General features: G+C 38.4%; 1 protein-coding gene across 1 annotated transcript; it reads right to left on the bottom strand.

Annotated features, from left to right (window-relative positions):
- Positions 1-449: 449 nt before the first annotated feature.
- On the bottom strand, positions 450-18,758 carry LOC120540150 (5-hydroxytryptamine receptor 3A-like). The gene is made up of 5 exons (XM_039770705.1): positions 18,591-18,758; positions 15,726-15,770; positions 5,733-5,842; positions 3,222-3,391; positions 450-676 (listed from the first exon to the last, which is right to left on the bottom strand). The coding sequence occupies exons 1-5, from the start codon at positions 18,756-18,758 to the stop codon at positions 450-452; spliced, it is 720 nt and encodes a 239-aa protein (XP_039626639.1).
- Between the last annotated feature and the right edge of the window lie 1,370 nt (positions 18,759-20,128).

The following is a 20,128-nucleotide window of genomic DNA, read 5'->3' as shown; positions in this document are numbered from 1 at the left end:
ATAGAAGCTGAAAAGGTCGATCACCATGAGAAAGGCACTGGGAACAATGAGGTTGACTAAGTATAGCAGAGGCCTTCTTTTTATCCTCACCTGGTTGGGAAAAGAAGATGAGAGAAGATTTGAGTTTTACAGGGTGTCAGACTGGATTGAATCCTTGAAGAGGATGCCATTTTAATACCTTACAAAAGGAAAGCCATCTCTACAACTGGTAAAAGCAACTTTCAATTTTAGTGTGGCACTTGTGCCAAAAAGAAAATATTTTTGTTAGGATAGTGAAAATGAAAAAACAGATAAACTAAAACCATAGAAGCACACTTGTAAGATAAGATATGGATACCGGACCATGACATGGTTTTCCGAGTTATTTACTGAGATTGCTGCCTTGTGGCACACTTTCCATGTTATCTCCTCACTCATGAATTGTGTTGTAAATTTTCTAAACCTTTCATCTAAGAGCGAGGAACATAAAGGTTCCTGAACAAAATTCCCATAAGGCTAATAAAAGTAGGGTGTACCTTAAAGATGACTTTGGACCAGTTTTCACCTTGCAGCTGCCATGTTGTTGTGTGAGCCTCTATAAAAAGCAGTTCCCACTCTCCTTTGCTCTGGATATTGACTTTTGATTCGCGAGTGATTTCCTCCGGTGTTTGAAGCAGGTCCAGCACTATATCCTTTGCTGCATACACACCAAAACAGATTGGCTTATCATTGGTGCTTTTTGAAAGTGGAGGAGCACAACATTTGGACAGAAGAGAGATTGAACATAAAGAAGATTTCTTATATCCTGGATATTATTTAACTTGTTCTATTGTCTATTTCAAGCTAGCATGCGCAAGCTGAGCCATAAAATGTTATTTGAACAAATCTATTATAAGCTATCAAAGTTAAATACTAACCAGATTACCCTTAAAAATTGAACTCTAGTATTGCCCTTTAATAATGCTATTCTACAACTGCTGAATAGGTGGGTTAAGTGACTTGATCAGAGAACACAATGAGCCTTTGGTGGGATTTTGAAGTGCCAGCCTTAGCTATACAGCACTACATCTTGCAGTTCCTCAGCCAAGTGCTTCAGGATACCAGACTGTTTAATTAATCCCCTCAAACATTTACTCATTTTTTTTTTTGCAAAATTCATGTTTAATGTATTAACCTTATGTTGATAATGTACCTTTCATTGCAAAGGTAATTCAAAAAATGCATAAAAGGAACCTTCAACTAATTGTATTATTTTTTTCTTTTTTCAATTAATAGTCTTGTATTGCTCTGCTGCCAGAGTGTTTACATATAAAACAGTTTTTATAAAGATACCTCACCATTGCATTGATTTGTATTGTTGCACCATCCATTCAAGGCAGCTTAAGGCACACGGTCAGAATTTACTCTGAAATATGTGGCAGTCTATAGCAGGGCACACTCACAAACACACCCACACCACTCATTGTTTAAAAATGGCAGTTGAACTAACACTCACATACTTAGAATGTGGAAGGAGAAGTGAAGTCTGGAAACCTCTCCTATATCCATTTCATAATTTTAAACACAATGATTATGTCTCCTCTTAATCTCTGTTTTTGCTTAAATTGGAAAGATTCAGCTGCTTCAGTCTTTCTACATACTGTAGTACGTACCTTTCAGTCCTGGAATGAGTCTGTCTATTCTTCTTTGTGCTTTATCTAATGCTGCTTTGTCCTTCCTGTAGCCTGAAGACCAAAACTGTACTTTGTGATCCAGGTTAGGCTACACTAGTGTGTTATAAAACTCAAGTATAACCTCCTTTTACTTGTAATCTTCCCATCATGATATATCACCTAACATTCTATTACCTACTTGATCACTTCTGTATACACGGCCACAGGAACATTTTTTAATAAGGGGAGCTGCTGACTTCAAAGACTATATGGTATACATACATAATCCATCCATCCATCCATCCATCCTGTTCCGCTTATCCGAGGTCGGGTCGCGGGGGCAGCAGCTTGAGCAGAGAGGCCCAGACTTCCCTCTCCCCAGCCACTTCTTCTAGCTCTTCCGGGAGAATCCCAAGGCGTTCCCAGGCCAGCCGGGAGACATAGTCCCTCCAGCGTGTCCTGGGTCTTCCCCGGGGCCTTCTCCCGGTTGGACGTGCCTGGAACACCTCACCAGGGAGGCGTCCAGGAGGCATCCTGATCAGATGCCCGAGCCACCTCATCTGACTCCTCTCTGGGTGGTGGCCGAAGGTGGGGACCTTGACGGTCTGATCCTGGCTACAGAAGCTGGCTCTTGGGACATGGAATGTCACCTATCTACATAATCCACATAGGCCTAAATGACCTACGTACAATACATACATGATAAATTAATGTATGTTTCTGCAGAAGGGCAACCATTTAATTAATTATTTCAATTAAAAAATAAAATAAATTAAAAATACAAACACAGTAGATGTACATTTTTGCAAGTTTGCACACTCTTCTCTCAATCCTCCATACACAAGTGAAGCAAAATGACACCTTTTTTGGGGGGCCTGGGCTGCCTTGAAATTTTGGATATTGAAATTTATTCAGTTGTCCCCTTAGGAAGTCAATACTGGGGGGGCTGTCAAAAAAAGGGCCTTTTAAAGCCTATTGCGGCACTCCTTGTGTGATTTTGGGCTATACAAAAAACAAATTATTGTTGTTGTTCTTGTTGTAAGAGTTTTAAAACTGGGAAAAATACCACTAACTAAAACCAGTCATGATGCCCAATGTTCCATCTCCTTCTTTTACCACAGACTCCCAGCCAGGGTAAGGAATCATCTACTCTGGCTGGGGTGCCAGCCAACCTGTGAAATCTATGACAATGTCCACACCGGGCCAGTCTTGAACCACAAGCTCTTTCGGGTGAGACCACGCACTGTAAAACAATGTCTAAAAATAAAATAGCCAGGCAGGGCATTGAATTCAGGCCCCTGGAGCAAAATAGCGGTATCTCTAACTACTGTGCTAGCCTACCAGAAGCAAAACAAAGTTATTAAATGAGGCTGAGTTTCTATTTAGTGTTATTAACAGTGCCAAACAAGATAAAATTGAATTAAATTGTTGGGAACCATCAATAAAAGTTTTCATTTTTGGAATTTCTAGTGTTTTGGTAACATCAGTGTTTCTTATTTTTAATCGTCAAATATCTTCTTGCTTTCAATATAACCTGGCTCATATTACCTTTGGCTCTTATGCTGTCCAACTCCCCCCAGATGGCTGTACCTGTCTGCAAATAGGAACCCAAGGACAAAGTGCATGTCTGGATGTCAAACGGAAAGTAGAAGATATCCAAGTTGCAGGAGCTGATGATGCGTAAGGGCTTATCGTGAGTGATTCTGCCCGTGTTTCTCACATACAGGTATGGGATCTGCGGAGATAAGTCTTCTTCCACACTGTGGGACAAAATAAAAGCCATCATCTGTTATGAAACAGTTACTGTTTCTTGACCCAATAACGCAAAGTGTAAAGCTTACATCAGAATGATCAATAGAAAAACTCACAGAAAAAAGGCACTTCCTGGGAGTTTCCAGTGAATTATCACCCAGTCATATTAAACACAAGATATGAGCAAGTTGCCAGCTCATCACAGGACATACTCACACAAATGTGTAACGGGTCAATTTAGTGTTATCAATCAATCTTAACTGTGTGTCTTTGGGATGCTGAGTGGAAAAATGGAGAAAAGAAACCTAGAGACAAGGTAGGAGACTGTGCAAAATGTATAGAGAGTGACCAAGCCAGGAATCAAGCCTGAGTTTGTGAAACTGTGATACTCATCTGGAATAGTGTGTGCAGTTTTGGTCTCCATGTGACAAAAAGGACATAGCAGTGCTAGAAAAGGTCCAGAGAAGAGCGACGAGGCTGATTCCAGGGCAACAGGGGTTGAATTATGAGGAAAGATTAAAAGAGCTGAGCCTTTACAGTTTAAGCAAAAGAAGATTAAGAGGTGACATGATTGAAGTGTTTAAAATTATGAAGGGAATTAGTACAGTGGACCGAGACTTGTATTTTAAAATGAGTTCATCAAGAACACGGGGACACAGTTAGAAACTTGTTAAGGGTAAAATTTAGGACGTTTTTCTTTACAGAAAAAACAATTGACACTTGGAATAAGCTATCAAGTAGTGCGATAGACAGTGAGACTTTAGGGACTTTCAAAACTCGACTTGATGTTTTATTGGAAGAAATAAGTGGATAGGACTGGCAAGGTTTCTTGGGCTAAATGGTCTGTTGTCATATAAATTGTTCTAATGTTCTAAAGTAAATATTGCTGCTTTCCTGCCTTGGCATTGTTGGCAAGAAAATTCAATGGGGTGTAGTGTCTACAGACCATATGAGGGAGTAGAGCATGCCTGAGAATCTGGCCATAAATGGAGTGATGTAGAGGGTGTTCTTTGTTTGTCTGTGTATGTGTGAGAGTGGCAGCAAGAGAAGAGGAGGGGAGAGACAGAGTGAGCACAGTGTGTGAAGCACTTAAACAGAAGTGCCAAATGGGTTGCCTCAGACCTCCGAGTGAGTGGTGTGATGCCAGTGGCATCAACGTGCAAGCAATGGACAAGGTAGAGCTGTATTGAAGAAGATGGAGAAGTTAGGAAAAATGAACATTTGTGAGCATATTATTTTGCCTTACGGTGCAACTACCAAGGGTCAGAATTCGAATATATCTCAAAATACAATAAATATTCAATGCTGAAAGCAGAAAAGTAAAGGGTGCACTGATTGGCTGATACGTAACAGTGAAAACTCAGAGCATTCATAATTTCTATCAAAGAACACAGACTATAAATCTTCAGGACAATGTTGTTCCAAATGTTTAATTTCCAGTTTTTGTACATTAGGCAAAAATGCTAAATTGTAATGTACATAAATAACCAATGTGAACTATCCCACTGTAGCGAAATGCACAAGTCCATGCAACTGCTGCCTCACAGTAAGGAGACCTGGGTTCGCTTCCTGGGTCCTCCCTGCGTGGAGTTTGCATGTTCTCCCCGTGTCTGCGTGGGTTTCCTCGGGGCACTCCAGTTTCCTCCCACAGTCCAAAGACATGCAGGTTAGGTACATTGGTGTTTCTAAATTGTCCCTAGTGTGTGTGTGTGTGTGTGTGCACCCTGTGGTGGGCTGGAGCCCTGCCTGGGGTTTGTTTCCTGCCTTGCGCCCTGTGTTGGCTGGGATTGGCTCCAGCAGACCCCCATGACCCTGTAGTTGGGATATGGCGGGTTGGATAATGGATGGATGGAAAATTCAAACACTGGTCACCTGGAAGAGCTTCATTCTTCAAGCCACAAATAGGAACTAAAAAGTTCATATTGCCACACTTATGTCAATCGGCATAAAAAAATTTATACTCCAAGAATAATATTTTTTCTAGATATAAAATCATGGAAATTGTAGAGAAATTGCAATAATGACTAAGTTTTGTTTGCTAATGAACATTTAAATAAGATGGTAACTCCTTATTTTATTTTTACAAAACAGCACCATCTGCTGGGTATTGGGCATACTTAAATTAATGCTTTCAAACCTCTCCTTCCTAAAACTCTTCCATTTTGAATTGTACTATCCATACTTTTACTGAGGAGGAAATGCCTTCTATTAACATTGAAATGGAAAAAACAGGGGAACTAAAATTTCAAGAAAAAATGCATAATCTGAAAAACTGTCATTTATAAGCATTAGAATCATTTATAATACAGTAGTTTATTTTACTTTTAAAAATCAAAAGACATTACTCACAACTCGTAGACATAGATGTCAGGACGCCAAATGTTCTCCACTGGGATAGATACTTTTGCCAATCCATTGAAGTCTTTTGGGTCCCAAACCAAGAATTCATTATACCAAAACTACACAACAAGGCAGATAAAAAAATGTGAGTTAAAAGGAGCTAGGCATGTACTCACTGTATGCAAAAGTGGCAGAAATATGAATAGAGGAAAATTTTGGATGAGGACACATTTATTGGCACAATACACATCTATTACTATTACTTCTACTAATACATGTGTGTGGAAGAACTCAAATAATTAGACTAAAGGTTGCAAGGGACCTGGTCAACATGTCATGCATGCATCCATATTTGTCTAATCCATCCTTAAATAATTTATAGTTATCAATCATAAGGTAAAAACAATATTATAGCTCCTAATGTCACAGTTGGACAGAAAAACAGCACAAGACCCAGAAATGGCTATTTGATTATTTCATATGACATGCTATTTAAGAAATAAAGCTGCAAGATGAACACAGGGTAACAAAAGACAAAGTGATGAGTAGTGATACAGAATTAATGCAAACTCTAGAAAGACTCAAAATACAAGTGAATAGAAATGTAAAAGAGAGGTGATAAAACTTGTACCGGAGTCTGGGAACTTTGATGAAACAAAGAAAAAAGAGAAAAAGACTTTAGGGAACATAAGGAGAGGAAAATGACTCTGTTGTCAGGATCTGGGGATGTTTAAAGGGGCTTTGCAGTTTACTGTACTTGAAAATTTCTGCCATAGATTTTCCTGTTTTTTTGGTTAAGCTTTTGTTAGTCCTCTCTTTTTATTTGTTTGCATTGTGGTGCTTTCTGTGGGGATGTGGCCTGGTCTCCAACCCCGAGTCCATTCATCTTCATCTATTTCTCAGTAATGATAAGTAGCCTGCTGTCATATGACACAATGGTGAAGGAGAAATAAAACACAGGGTCTGTTTTCATTACATGTATGCAGAAAAAATCTACTCACATTCAAGGCATCACCTTGCTTTTTATGTCAGGTATTCACAATTCATGTTTACTAGAATGCATGCATAACTACTGTATGTTCCAAGTAGTACAGCTAAAGGGTGATTGTTTATTTCACCTCTGAAAGTCACTTTGGAGAAAAGTGCAGGAATTTAATGTAGTGCAGCATTTCTCAACCTTTAAGTATTTTTGACCCGAGTTTTCATAACAGTTTATTTGTGCTACCCCTAACATTTTTTTGAAATGTAGATGCATATTTTATTATACCTACTTAACTTTTATCGACATTTATCTAACTCTATATTTATTGTTCTAGTATCAGAATGTAGTTTAAGTTCATTTGTTTTGGTTTCAACAGATGTTTTTTTCATATTTTTGATTCTTGTTTTCTTTTTTTCACATCATTGAGACCCCCTTTTTGTTACTTTGCACCCCACTAGGGGGGCCCACCCCACAGGTTGAGAACCACTGATCTAGTGGACATTTACAAAAATTATTAAAATGTTTGCTTGCATGTTAAAAGTTTTTTGCCTTGTGATGATGTGCTTTTGAACAGCTTGTGTATACCTCCCCACCAGAGCTAGATGTGTCCAAATCAGGATATGTCCAACTGGGTCACCTTGGATATATTCAAGCCAAATTAACCAATATACAGTATATATATTTGAACCAACTTATATATTTTAGAACCAATCTTTTTATCCTGAATGGCCACATCATATATATATATATATATATATATATATATATATATATATATATATATATATATATATATATATATATATATATATATATATATATATATATATATATACACTGCTCACAAAAATTAAAGGAACACTTTAAAGAAACACATTAGATACATCAGATCTCAATATGAAGTTGGATATCTATACAAACAACGACAGGGCAATGTCTTAGGAACAAAAGGATGCCAAGTCTTTTAATGGAAATAAAAGTTTTCTGCCTACAGAGGGCTCAATTGTGTAGACACCCTAAAATCAGAGTGAAATGAAGATGTGGCAGGCTAGTCCATTTTTCAAAACTTTATTTCTGCTACTCAAAATGCTTTTCAGTATCTTGTGTAGCCCCACGAGCTTGTATGCATGCTTGACAACGTCAGGGCATGCTCCTAATGAGACGACGGATGGTGTCTTGTGGCATTTCCTCCCAGATCTGTATGAGGGCATCCCTGAGCTGTTGTACAGTCTGAGGAGCAACCTGGCGGCGCCTAATGGACCGAAACATAATGTCCCACAGATGTTCTATTGGGTTTAAGTCATGGGATCGTGAAGGCCATTCAATTGTTTCAATTCCTTCATCCTCCAGGTACTGCCTGCATACTCTTGCCACATGAGGCCGGGCATTGTCGTGCATTAGGAGGAAACCAGGACCTACTGCACCAGTGTAGGGTCTGACAATGGGTCCAAGGATTTCATCCTGATACCTAATGGCAGTCAAGATGCCGTTGTCTAGCCTGTAGAGGTCTGTGAGTCGCTCCATGGATATGCCTCCAAGATCATCACTGACCCACCACCAAACCAGTCATGCTAAACGATGTTACAGGCAGCATAATATTCTCCTGACCCTTTCACGTCTTTCACATATACTCAGGGTGAACCTGCTCTCATCTGTGAAAAGGACAGGACGCCAGTGGTGGACCTGCCAATTCTGGTATTCTATGGCAAATGCCAATTGAGCTCCCCGGTGCTGTGCAGTGAGCACAGGGCAGTAGACATTTGGACCCTCAGGCAACCCTCATGAAGTCTGTTTCTGATTGTTTGGTCAGAGACATTCACACCAGTGGCCTGCTGGAGGTCATTTTGTAGGGCTCTGGCAGTGCTCATCCTGTTCCTCCTTGCCCAAAGGAGCAGATACTGGTCCTGCTGATGGGTTATGGACCTTCTATGGCCCTCTCCAGCTCTCCTAGAGTAACTGCTTGTCTCCTAGAATCTCCTCCATGCCCTTGAGACTGTGCTGGGAGACACAGCAAACCTTCTGGCAATGACACGTATTGATGTGCCATCCTGGAGAAGTTGGACTACCTGTGCAACCTCTGTAGGGTCCAGGTATTACCTCGTGCTACCAGTAGTGACACTGACTGTAGCCAAATGCAAAACTAGTGAAGAAAATGTCAGTGGCCTCCACCTATTAAATCATTCCTGTTTTGGGGGTCATCTCATTGTTGCCCCTCTAGTGCATCTGTTGTTAATTTCATTAACACCACAGCAGCTGAAACTGATTAACAACCCCCTCTGCTACTTAACTGACCAGATTAATATCCCATAAGTTTCATTGACTTTATGCTATACTCTGATTAAAAGTGTTCCTTTAATTCTTTTGAGCAGTATATATATATATATATATATATATATATATATATATATATATATATATATATATATATATATCCATTTTCTAACCCGCTGAATCCGAATACAGGGTCACGGGGGTCTGCTGGAGCCAATCCCAGCCAACACAGGGCACAAGGCAGGAACCAATCCTGGGCAGGGTGCCAACCCACCACAGGACACACACAAACACACCCAGCACACACTAGGGCCAATTTAGAATCGCCAATCCACCTAACCTGCATGTCTTTGGATTGTGGGAGGAAACCGGCGCCGGAGGAAACCCATGCAGACACGGGAGAACATGCAAACTCCACGCAGGGAGGACCCGGGAAGCGAACCCGGGTCTCCTAACTGCGAGGCAGCAACGCTACCACTGCACCTATATATATATATATATATATATATATATATATATATATATATATATATATATATATATATATATATATATATATATATATATATACTGTATATATATGTTTTTGAAAAGACACTTTTGGCACTGTCTGCATCTTATATATAATGGAGAAATTATAAGCATTCAGATTTACATTACTTTAAATATGTAAGTATCACTAGGTGCATTTATCGTTTGCACTTTTTCTGCCTTCATTGTGTTTTTGTCAGTGAGTTTATATTCTGCGTGTTTAAGTCCAGCCACCAGACACCCGTATAGAGTTCTCCACTCTAGAGTTGTGCCTTTGCAATATCCACTAGTTTTTGAATTTTTAGTTTCTATTATTAACCTTTTCATGATAATTTATTTGTTTTTCCGAATTCTGATTTTTGTCTATTTTATGCTTTGCCTGCCTTGTTTTTTGTCTTCCTGCCTTGTCTTTGTATTACCATTTTGGGTTTCAACTTAAACAACATATTTGTCATTATTACCTACTTGTGAAGACTCCTCCTCGATGAGTCTGGCAGGTCTGCAGCTCCCCTTGTGTTACTGATGTAGGATTTGCTTAACAAGTAAGTATGTTACACTACTGTCTCAATGCTCTATTTTCTTCACACATACTGGCTTTAAGGGGCTTTAATGCAAGCATACCCACATCTGTGGGCAGGATCCACTGGTGTGCATTCAGCTATCACCTTGTTGCACATTAGTCCCATCATCAGGCATGTCGAAGCAGGACACAACGACTTCCGAGTCAATGCTAATTATTTGACATAGTCATTAATTTGTTTAATTTTTTAAAAAGTCTTAATCTGCAAAACTCTAAAAGCAATTAACAACAAAAGTGGGTACAAACGTTTGAAGGAAAAATAAGCAAAACCAATAGGGTTCTTATTTTGGTACTGAAGAACTCTATGAAAATGAAGTGATCAGTCACTGTATTGTCATATACATTTTCCAAATATGTTGTTAGTATCAAAGCTACAATCAGCAAGCAACAGACATTCATCAGATGATAAGGGCACAGACAAAACCTAAAATCACTAGAACAGAGACATCATTATTCCTCAAGATATAATCTGCTGTGATCATTAGCGTACCTATTTTTTTGCAATTGCTCAAGAAAAAAATCTCTTAATTTTTTAGCCTTTTCATAAAAATGTAATTCTACAGTGCCAAGCAGAATGGACCTGATTTCAAAAGAGCTGACTGTAAAAGAAAACTGAGTGATTCTGCATTTGTTCCTCACACTGCAATAACCTAGAGAAATTCCAGCCATGGGTCACAAAGGTCCTTCATCACTGCTTCCCAATCATGGAGAGCAAATGAAATTCACCTCAGTATTTATTAAAGCCATCTCAGTCATTACGATGTAATCAGAAAACCTGCTTTTGTCTCGGACTGGAAAAAAAAAAATAAAATAATGTAACCATCCTGGACTCCTAACCACTGACCTTGAGGTCATGCGGCACACATTCTAATGATATTTTAGCCTTTTTTTAAACTTTAGTTGACATGACCTCTTTATCTAGGGTATGAATGCTTCAGAAATGCATTTTTCACCTGTCAGCCTGATGTGCTAAGGTGTTGAACATTGTCACCTTTTAATAAAGCGCATCATGATTATGCTCACAATTAACAGATTTCCATTAAGTTAATATATAAATATGTCTATTGCCATCTGGTTATTAACACTCCTTGTGGTAGGATTTGCTAAACAGGTTTGATGAGGAATCTGCCAGAAACATGGTGGCACAAGACAGGAAGAAGCCCCTTAGACAGTTCTCAAGGAGATAGAAGAGGCTTACTGACAACAGGAAAACTCCTGCATTATACCAGAGACCACTAGGGGATGCTAAGGCATGACTTTGCAGGATTGTAGGATTCGCACTGGCAATGAGAGTCAGGCTAGACAGGAAATGCTAGATGTGGAAACACAAAGTCCTAGAAGAAGAATAGCCTGTTCAGAGAGGCAACTTGTGGTTTTCTTTGTGCTTATGTGTAATTTGATTTCTCCCATTTTCATACTTCTCTCTATGATTAAAATTGACTTATGTTTTTATGTCTTTTGCCTTAATTTCTGAAAGGCTACCACCAGGGCTGTCTTCTCTTAGAAAGAGTTTGATATCAAATGAATATTCGTTTGTTTTTAGTTATAATGATGTGAGCTTTGTCGTCCATCTTGGGATAAATGATGATATTAACAGGAAATGTGGTCGGGAGAGGCAGGTGAGGCTTTAAGTTAAAAATAAAACTAATAATAATAACATAAAATAAATGTATCCACTGGTCTGTGCTATAAATTAGTTTTCTGTATGATTCCAATGATTATGATCATTTGTATAGTCAAAATCGCTGAATTGGCTCATTTCCTTTTCAAATACACGGGAGTAATGCAAGGTGTGGTAGCGACGCTCCTCACCTCACCTTGGACTGCGCTGCCCCTCACATACTTGGTTGACGTATGCAATTGGCACATGCCTGCTGCTGTCTCTCTGTATGTCGCTAATATAATATAGGTCAAAATTGAAATCTTTTTTTTTTTGTACACCACTCTATACTTTCATTTGTATTGAATGAGTATGAATTGTGGAATTGCAACGGCAAATTTAGAACACATCGAGGGAGCAGAGCAAATGCGCTCTGTTTGCTGTCTTTCGCCGCTATAAATGTAATGTTCTTTGTTAGCCAAATATGTACCTTACCTATTTGTGTGTAAAGTATGCTGATGAGATTTGAAACATAACCCGTAGTCACTGTGCACGCTGCCACTTGAATAGTGAAGACGCTACTCTTTTGGGTTCACATAATTGTAAATCTAACTCTGAAGGAGTCAGTGCCCCGCCAGCCATGAACCTCACCACACATCACTGGATATTAAGCACTCTTTATTAAATGGTTTCTATCCACTCTGAATGTTACTCTGTCCATTTCTGGGTTGTCTGGGGCCAGAGCCTTTTGCACCCATGAAAACAAGACAGGAGCCAACTGTGTCCAGTGTGGTGCTTCATTACTCTTGGACTTTGATGGGCTATGTCCTTTGCTTTTATTTAATTTTATTTGTATTATTATGGCCACTGTTTTATATTGATTATTGCAATGTGTTTTACATTTTGTATTCATTTTTTTAATTTATTCATTTACTTGTAAGTCTTTTACTAGTTAATTGTTTGTAAATAGAGGTTCCCTTATTATTTAACTTTCCAGTAGGGCACAATGATAGCACTGCTGCCTCACAGCGAGGAGACTAGGGTTAGCTCAATTTCTGTTAATCCCATTTTACTTGAACAGGGTTTCGCACTAATCCTGCTTTCTGGAACAGACCCCAGATGTTTGACTGCATTGAGGGGCTCTGTTTTTGAAACTTAAGAGCCTGTACTACAGCTAGTAAGAGGGAATCCCCCCACCGTCCTTGAAATCTAATAATGAATATGCATTATGGACACCAAGGGGCACCGTTTTTGGTAACTTATAGAACATGCTACAGACCTCCATATGGGCTTCAACTGACACTACCTGACACTCTGCATAGCAGTGAGGAATCCTTTTGGAAAACAAAATCGTTCTTCATGCTTTATATGCCTGAGCAGAATGTTATTGTTGACAAATAATTTTCCATGCCTATAGTACAACTACTGAGCTGGCCGCATTTCTACTGAACAAGAGGAAAACTTTCTTGAACGCTGGCCAAAAGTGCTAACAGGCTGCAAAATGGTGAAAAACTAAACTGTTTTTTAATTGTTATTTACTTTATTTTTTAATGTATTTTATCTGTTTATAGTTCTGTTGTAATGTTTTCTTCATTTTATTTTAACAGCTGAAAACATCTGTTCTCCCTCTCTCTCATTTTCTTTCACAGAATAGATAATTGAAAGGGATCACACACTCTTTGTTTTTAATATATGACATGGGAGACTGTGCTCTGATGGCTATATAATTCTAAGCTTTGCCATCACATATTCTGTCCCCCTGTCTGTATTGCTCATAATCTCGGATGCTGTTTCTATAGCTTTTTCTGCTATTCATACATCTATTGCATATTTGCACTCTACTTGCAGTAGTTGTGTAGAGCATGTTCAAATTTTGTCGACTCCCTAAGGTTTGACATTATAAACGTAAATGTACTAGTGTTTTTCTGTGGTTCCCTTAAAGTGCCTAGGAAGATCCTGAACAATAGTTCAAGTTCAGGGGCCTCCTCCCTTATAAGTCTACCCCTGACTGCAGGGCCCACACACTTACACAAGGCCAGTTTAGACCTACCGATTAACATGAAAAATGTGTCTATAGAATATGGCAAGAAGACCCCATAAAGCCATAGGAAGGATGTAGAAATCCTGCATTGAAAGTATCCAGGCCAGTACTGAAACCTATTCTTCTGGAAGTGTGTGGCAGAAGATTACCCTTCAACCACCATTTATTCTTTAAAGTAAGGAGTTATGTCAAAGGGAAAACATTTTTATTCCCGAAAGAATGATATATGTGAAGGTTCCAGAAAGAACCTTTATTTATTTAAATACATAACAGTCTCCATAAATTAACATGCATAGATAATAGCAGATCTGTGGAATACCAATGGATTGTGATTTTGAAAGGATTCTTGATGCATAAAATAACACAGGCTAAATTCAAGTTTTCTTGATCTGATAATGTCCTACTAGGTAACCTACTAAGCATTTAAAAAGTCTGTTTTTTCCACATATCAGGAAACTTTTCAAAGTTCAAAGAACCCACAGAAATCTTCCCAGTGTGAAATATTTGTCAGGTAGTATCTCTAACAGGAACTACACAACCCAGTGAAATGCTACTGACAAATGTTATTTTTAAGACTGTTCACTGTGCCTCCCCTACATGGATTCCATCCATCCATCCATCCATTATCCAGCCTGCATCATTATCCTAGCTACAGGGTCATGGGGGCTGCTGGACAACACAGGGCGCAAGGCAGGAAACAAACCCCGGGTAGGGCACCAGCCCACTGCAGGGCACGCACACACTAGGGACAATTTAGGATCGCCAATGCACCTAACCTGTATGTCTTTGGACTGTGGGAGGAAACCCTCGCAGACACGGGGAGAACATGCAAACTCCACAAAGGGAGGACCTGGGAAGCAAACCCGGGTCTCCTAACTGCAAGGCAGCAGCGCTACCCACTGCACCACCATGCTGTAGATTCCCATTTCTTTAATTCATTTCTTTTTCAAAAAAATTGTGAAAATGTTAATTTTGAAAGCGTTACCTAAATAAAGACTAGGCAATACATCTTGAATTACAGTGTGGTTAATTTCTTAGTCTGGAATCTCACATAAAAGCTTGCCAAGAAACACAGTGTATCATCAACTGATTTCTCCTTAATTGCAGTGTTGCTATTCATCTTATATGGCACTTTATGATAAAACTCACTAGGAACAAATACAATAAACACTTTCTTCTCACTTTCTTCTTTACTGACATTTTACCAGAGATTGTGTTTTGTTTTGTGTATGGTGCTGCTTGGATAGACTCCATTGGCCTCCAGTAACCCTAAACTGACTTAAATGTGTTTAAAAATAGTAATACTAATGGACAGCAACAACAACAACAACAACATTTATTTATATAGCACATTTTCATACAAACAGTAGCTCAAAGTGCTTTACATATTAAAGAATAAAAAAATGTAAGACACAATTATAAAACAAAATAAATCAACATTAATTAACATCGAATAAGAGTAAGGTTCAATGGCCAGGGGGGACAGATATAATTGCTGATGTTCTTCTGCAAATAAAAAATTGTTGTGTAATGCTGTACATGACTTGGCAATGGTTTTCTGCTTAATTGTGATGTGATGAACTAAAGAGAAATGAAGACACAGGATTGTGGACAAGGTGGCAGTTTAATTCACAACAATAATAAAGTGAAACTGACTAATCAGTCTTATCAAAAGTTGATTTGGAATTAAGTATTAAGGAGCGAATAACCCTGACAGTTAGTTCCTCTCCAGACAAGAGGACAAACTCCACTACACTGACCAAAGGCAGGATAGCAAGGTGGGTCTCTTTTCTGAAGATTAGGCAACAAGCAATTTTTACAATATGTGAGAAGAAAGCATCTCTGAAAACTTAGGAAAGAAAAATAGAACAGGTTGCTGTAATATGTTTTGTTATATGTTGTTTCTTTCTTTTTATGTTCGTCCTACTGTTTTGGGGATGGAAAACTGACTGGATAAACTTGTTTGACTGAACACCCCTCAGTTGTCATGCTCTTACCTGCCGGAGCCAGATGTATGTTTTCAAAATGTGGGATTTCTCATCCTAACAGATTCAAAATAAAATTAACAAAGTTGTAAGTAACTCTGAATGAGAACATAGAACGTTAGAAGGTGTCAATAATAATTAATAAATATTAGTACATAATAGAATAATAATATACAAATACATCCAGCCATCCATCCATTATCCAACCCACTATATCCCAACCACAGGGTCATGGGGGTCTGCTGGAGCCAATCCCAGCCAACATAGGGCACAAGGCAGGAAACAAATCCCGGGCAGGGTGCCAGCCTACTGCAAGGCACACACCCACACCAAACACACACTAGGGACAATTTAGGATTGCCAATGTACCTAACCAGCATGTCTTTGGACTGTGGGAGGAAACCGGAGTGCCCGGAGGAAACCCATGCAGATACGGGGAGCACATGCAAACTCCATTCATGGTGGACTTGGGAAGTGAGCCCGGGTCTCCTAATTGTGCGCTACCCACTGTGCCATATACACATACATGGAAAGCTAATTTCTTCACTTGCTATGAATAAACTTACATGGAATAAAAGACAGATTGATATCTAAGGATTAGTCTAGTGTAGAACATAACATAAAATCTCATTGTTCATGAAGTTCTATACAAGATGATGTAGTGTTCTGCTAACAGAAGGTTCCTTGTAACATTCATAACTCATTAGAGGATCAGGTATTCACTTGAGAACTTTGCGACTGCTTCATAGCAAACAGCAGACATGAAGATTGTGTGATGGTATACTTAAAGGCTTGGTAGATACTAAATGTGGAACAATTATATAAATAAGTCAAATCCAGTTTTTGCTATACAGTGGAGTAAATCAGCCTCCACATTACTCTGATGCTGTCCAGGATTTCTTATTAGATTTGGATATTTTCAAGCTGTTGCAGATCTCACTGCAGCTATATATTGGAGTTTCACTCTAAGGTTTTTGCACAAGGTTTAAAAAACTGGAAGACATCCGGTAAGCTCATTTATTTGTTTTATTAAATAAAGACACATTCTGCATTTCATCGATTTTCCATGGCACTGGGCAGTGGCAATGTATTGCCTGATGGTCAGTCATGCAAGTGACAGTTTCACTGCACATGTGACAATATTAATATTGCTAATACTATTGCAACATCATATTAGCTTGGAGAATATCATGCATTCCTCAAACTCACTTGTGATGGGCAATGATGTCAAAGTTAATCTTCCAGAAATATTTTTATAATGAAATCCAGGCCTTTAATTATCAAAGCTTTTCTTCACAAGAAGCACAATACTGGATTTTGCAAACTTTAAAGAAACTTCAAAGTGCTAAATGTGGTATATAACTGTGCAATAACATGTAAGCTTTCATGTGACATAACATTACTGGTAAGTTTTAATCAAAAACCGCAATAAGTTTGACATCTGTTATCCATCTGTTGCATCCAAATATTTTCAAAGCTACTAATCCAATTCTGGGTTTTTATCCCAATAGTGCTTGGTGCAAGACTAGAGCCAAACCTAAACAGGACACAAAGTGTGGGGCCATGCTGTTCATATTCACAGCTTCACTGGGAGAAAAACACATAGGGAGAAAATATAAACTTCACACAGTTTTGACCTCAAAACACATAGTGATCACTGCACCACCATGTCGCCAAAATACCGTTAACTGTGAAGCAAATGTCTGTGCCTGTCTGCAATCCAATGCATTCCATTGGCTTCACCTTGCTTATTTAGGCTTGCACGATTTAAAATAAAAATGGATTGGCTGCAGGTTGTTGTTGTTTGTATTGTTTGCACTTCAGTTACAGCTAATTACTGTGTTTTATCTTCTTTACATCTTTTTCATATCCCTTTTATACTTAAATAGAGACATGTATTGTTATTGTATTGTTATTATTATTAGAGTTCATTAAAGCAGGCACTGTGGCACAGTGGTTGACACTACTGCCTCAAACCCCCAAGGCCCTGAGTATTTTTTGTCAGCTTGGTCACTGTCTATGTGCAGTTTGTACGTTCTCTTCATGTCCATGAGTTTTTTTTTCCCCTCTCTACTCTGGTTTTCTATTGCTTTCTAAAATCATGAGTGCTGGGGAGATTGTGAGTATTGGTGTTTCCATATGTGCGCTCTGTAATTAGAGATTAGCTTAGTCTCCCTATAATCCTCAACTGGATTAATAACATTTGAAAATGTAAATTTCTGTTTTTTAAATAAAAATTACTTTTGTTAAACATAAAGCTTGTCATTTGCAAAACGTAGAAAAAGTAAATACTTGGATTTGAGAGAGTACTTATGGAGCTGGAGGCCTTAGTTTCATCTTTATAAATTTAGGAGTGTTTTGGACACTAGTCTTAGGTGATTTAAAAAATGCAGTATTGCACTAAAATGGAAATTCTAGATTGGTATAAGTAATAAATGTGGAAACCTGCTAAACATTATTAATTAATTTTATTTATTTTTTAAACATTATTAAACATCATTATGTTCCAGTTCACTCATTTGATGTACATACTCTAAAGAATCTCAATGTGTTGCATGATGCAGACCTTGCAAGTAAGAATTTCACATTACTCTACACACGTGACAGCGCTGCTCCTACTGCTTCTTGCAGATAAAATCAGCAGTTCCATTCAGTTTTTGAAATTAAAGTTTGACATGTTGAGGTCAATGACCTGATCAACCATGCTAAACTTTGAAGATCCACACAACACAGTAATGTGAAATTGCCCACACCAATGGCTATCTTTTTAAAAGCTCTTTCAGATGAAGAAGAACCTAATTGTTTGTGTTCAATCAACACAAAACGTCTCACAGTAAGCACCAAGTAAACACAACAGTACAAAGAGATGTTTCTTACCACACCAATGATCTCATAGAGGGTCAAAGTGATGTTCAGCTGCACAGGGGTCGTCCAGTTTCTCACAGGTCTTAGAAACTTGTTGCTTATGACGTCTTTAAATGTTTCAAAAAATTGCACATACTCATAGTTAGTAAAGTTAAGATCTGAGGTGGAGACGATGGTCATCGCTGGAATTAAAAAAAAAAAATTTACAGCCGTCTGCTAGTTTACTTGGAAGTGTGTTAAATATTAAGAAATAACTACTTGTGCCCCGTTTCGAAAAAGTACTTCATGAGAGCCTAGTTTTTGTGTAATCTGGAGAAATATTAATACATCATATCATATCAAACAGAAAAGTAATTTTATATTAGTTAGTTTTTAAAACTAAGAGCTTCATACTTTATGCACTTTGTTCAATGTGACAGTTTAGCCATCTAAGGTAATATAAGTAAAAAGTATGGAAATAAATAATTAATGTATTTTTTGCAAGTAGCCTTTGTTTCTGATTGGTGCCATTTGGTTCAATTGTTATTCTTTTAGTTGTCTCATCTGTCATTCTTATACAACTCCCATGAGTTTGCACAGTTGTAATGGTTCACCCAACTAGTACAGTTGCATACACATTCTTTCTTCTATAACTGCACATAGTCGATTTTCAGGGAATTTTGTTAGTTAGATTGTACAAGGTGATTGTAAAATATATTGCACACGGTGAGATAACTGGATAAGGGTTGAAATAACAAGAGGTTTATAACAGCCCAATCTCCTGGGCATTTTCATGTACCTCAACAGGTAATGCAAAGGAAGTGATGGTGTGCGGACCATATTTGCAAAATCTGTTTCAATAAACATGGATACCTCTTATTTTTTGAAAGCTTTCTAGAATTAAACAGAGCTAGATCTATTTTAAGTATAGAGGATGATAAATGTAATAATATTGTCAACTGGAATGGGCATAATAGCACACCCTGAATTAAGGAAACAGCCAGATAGACACAGAAGTGCATTTTTATTTGCTACAAACTCTATAGAATGTGGTTATGTACACATTAGGTAAAATAATAATAACAAAAGATACCAAAATAACAAGAGAATTGAGTCTCAATAAACCTACCTAAGACAATAGGTCAAAATGTTTCTAGACTGAGAGGTGGCTGATCCACTCCCACAGCCTCTGATTACTCCCATCCCTTATCAGTGTTCCTCATATCAGAGGAGCCCTTATCAACCACAACTCTCCTGACTCCAAGGCCACTGGATCTTTGACCAGTGGCCTCTTTTAGGTCTGATCCAAGTAGTCTTTCCATACTCACTTCTGATCTCCTCTTAAGCACGTCCGAGTCAGACACAGTCACACAAAAATTGATGGGGTTATCTGTCCAGGTCTTATTTTTGCAGCTCCAGGTATCCCTGCCGGATTGCTTGTCTGCTTTTATTAAAAGTGCCAGACAATGCTACAGGGACCTCAATAGCAACAACCTGAGGTCATGTGTTACAAAAGTGGGGAATGTATACAATCTCTCCTTGCATTGTATTATTATCCCTCAGAAAATAAT

Source organism: Polypterus senegalus, chromosome 1, assembly GCF_016835505.1.
Source record: "Polypterus senegalus isolate Bchr_013 chromosome 1, ASM1683550v1, whole genome shotgun sequence".
NCBI classification, from domain to species: domain Eukaryota; kingdom Metazoa; phylum Chordata; class Cladistia; order Polypteriformes; family Polypteridae; genus Polypterus; species Polypterus senegalus.
This window is presented reverse-complemented; position numbering and strand designations above follow the sequence as displayed.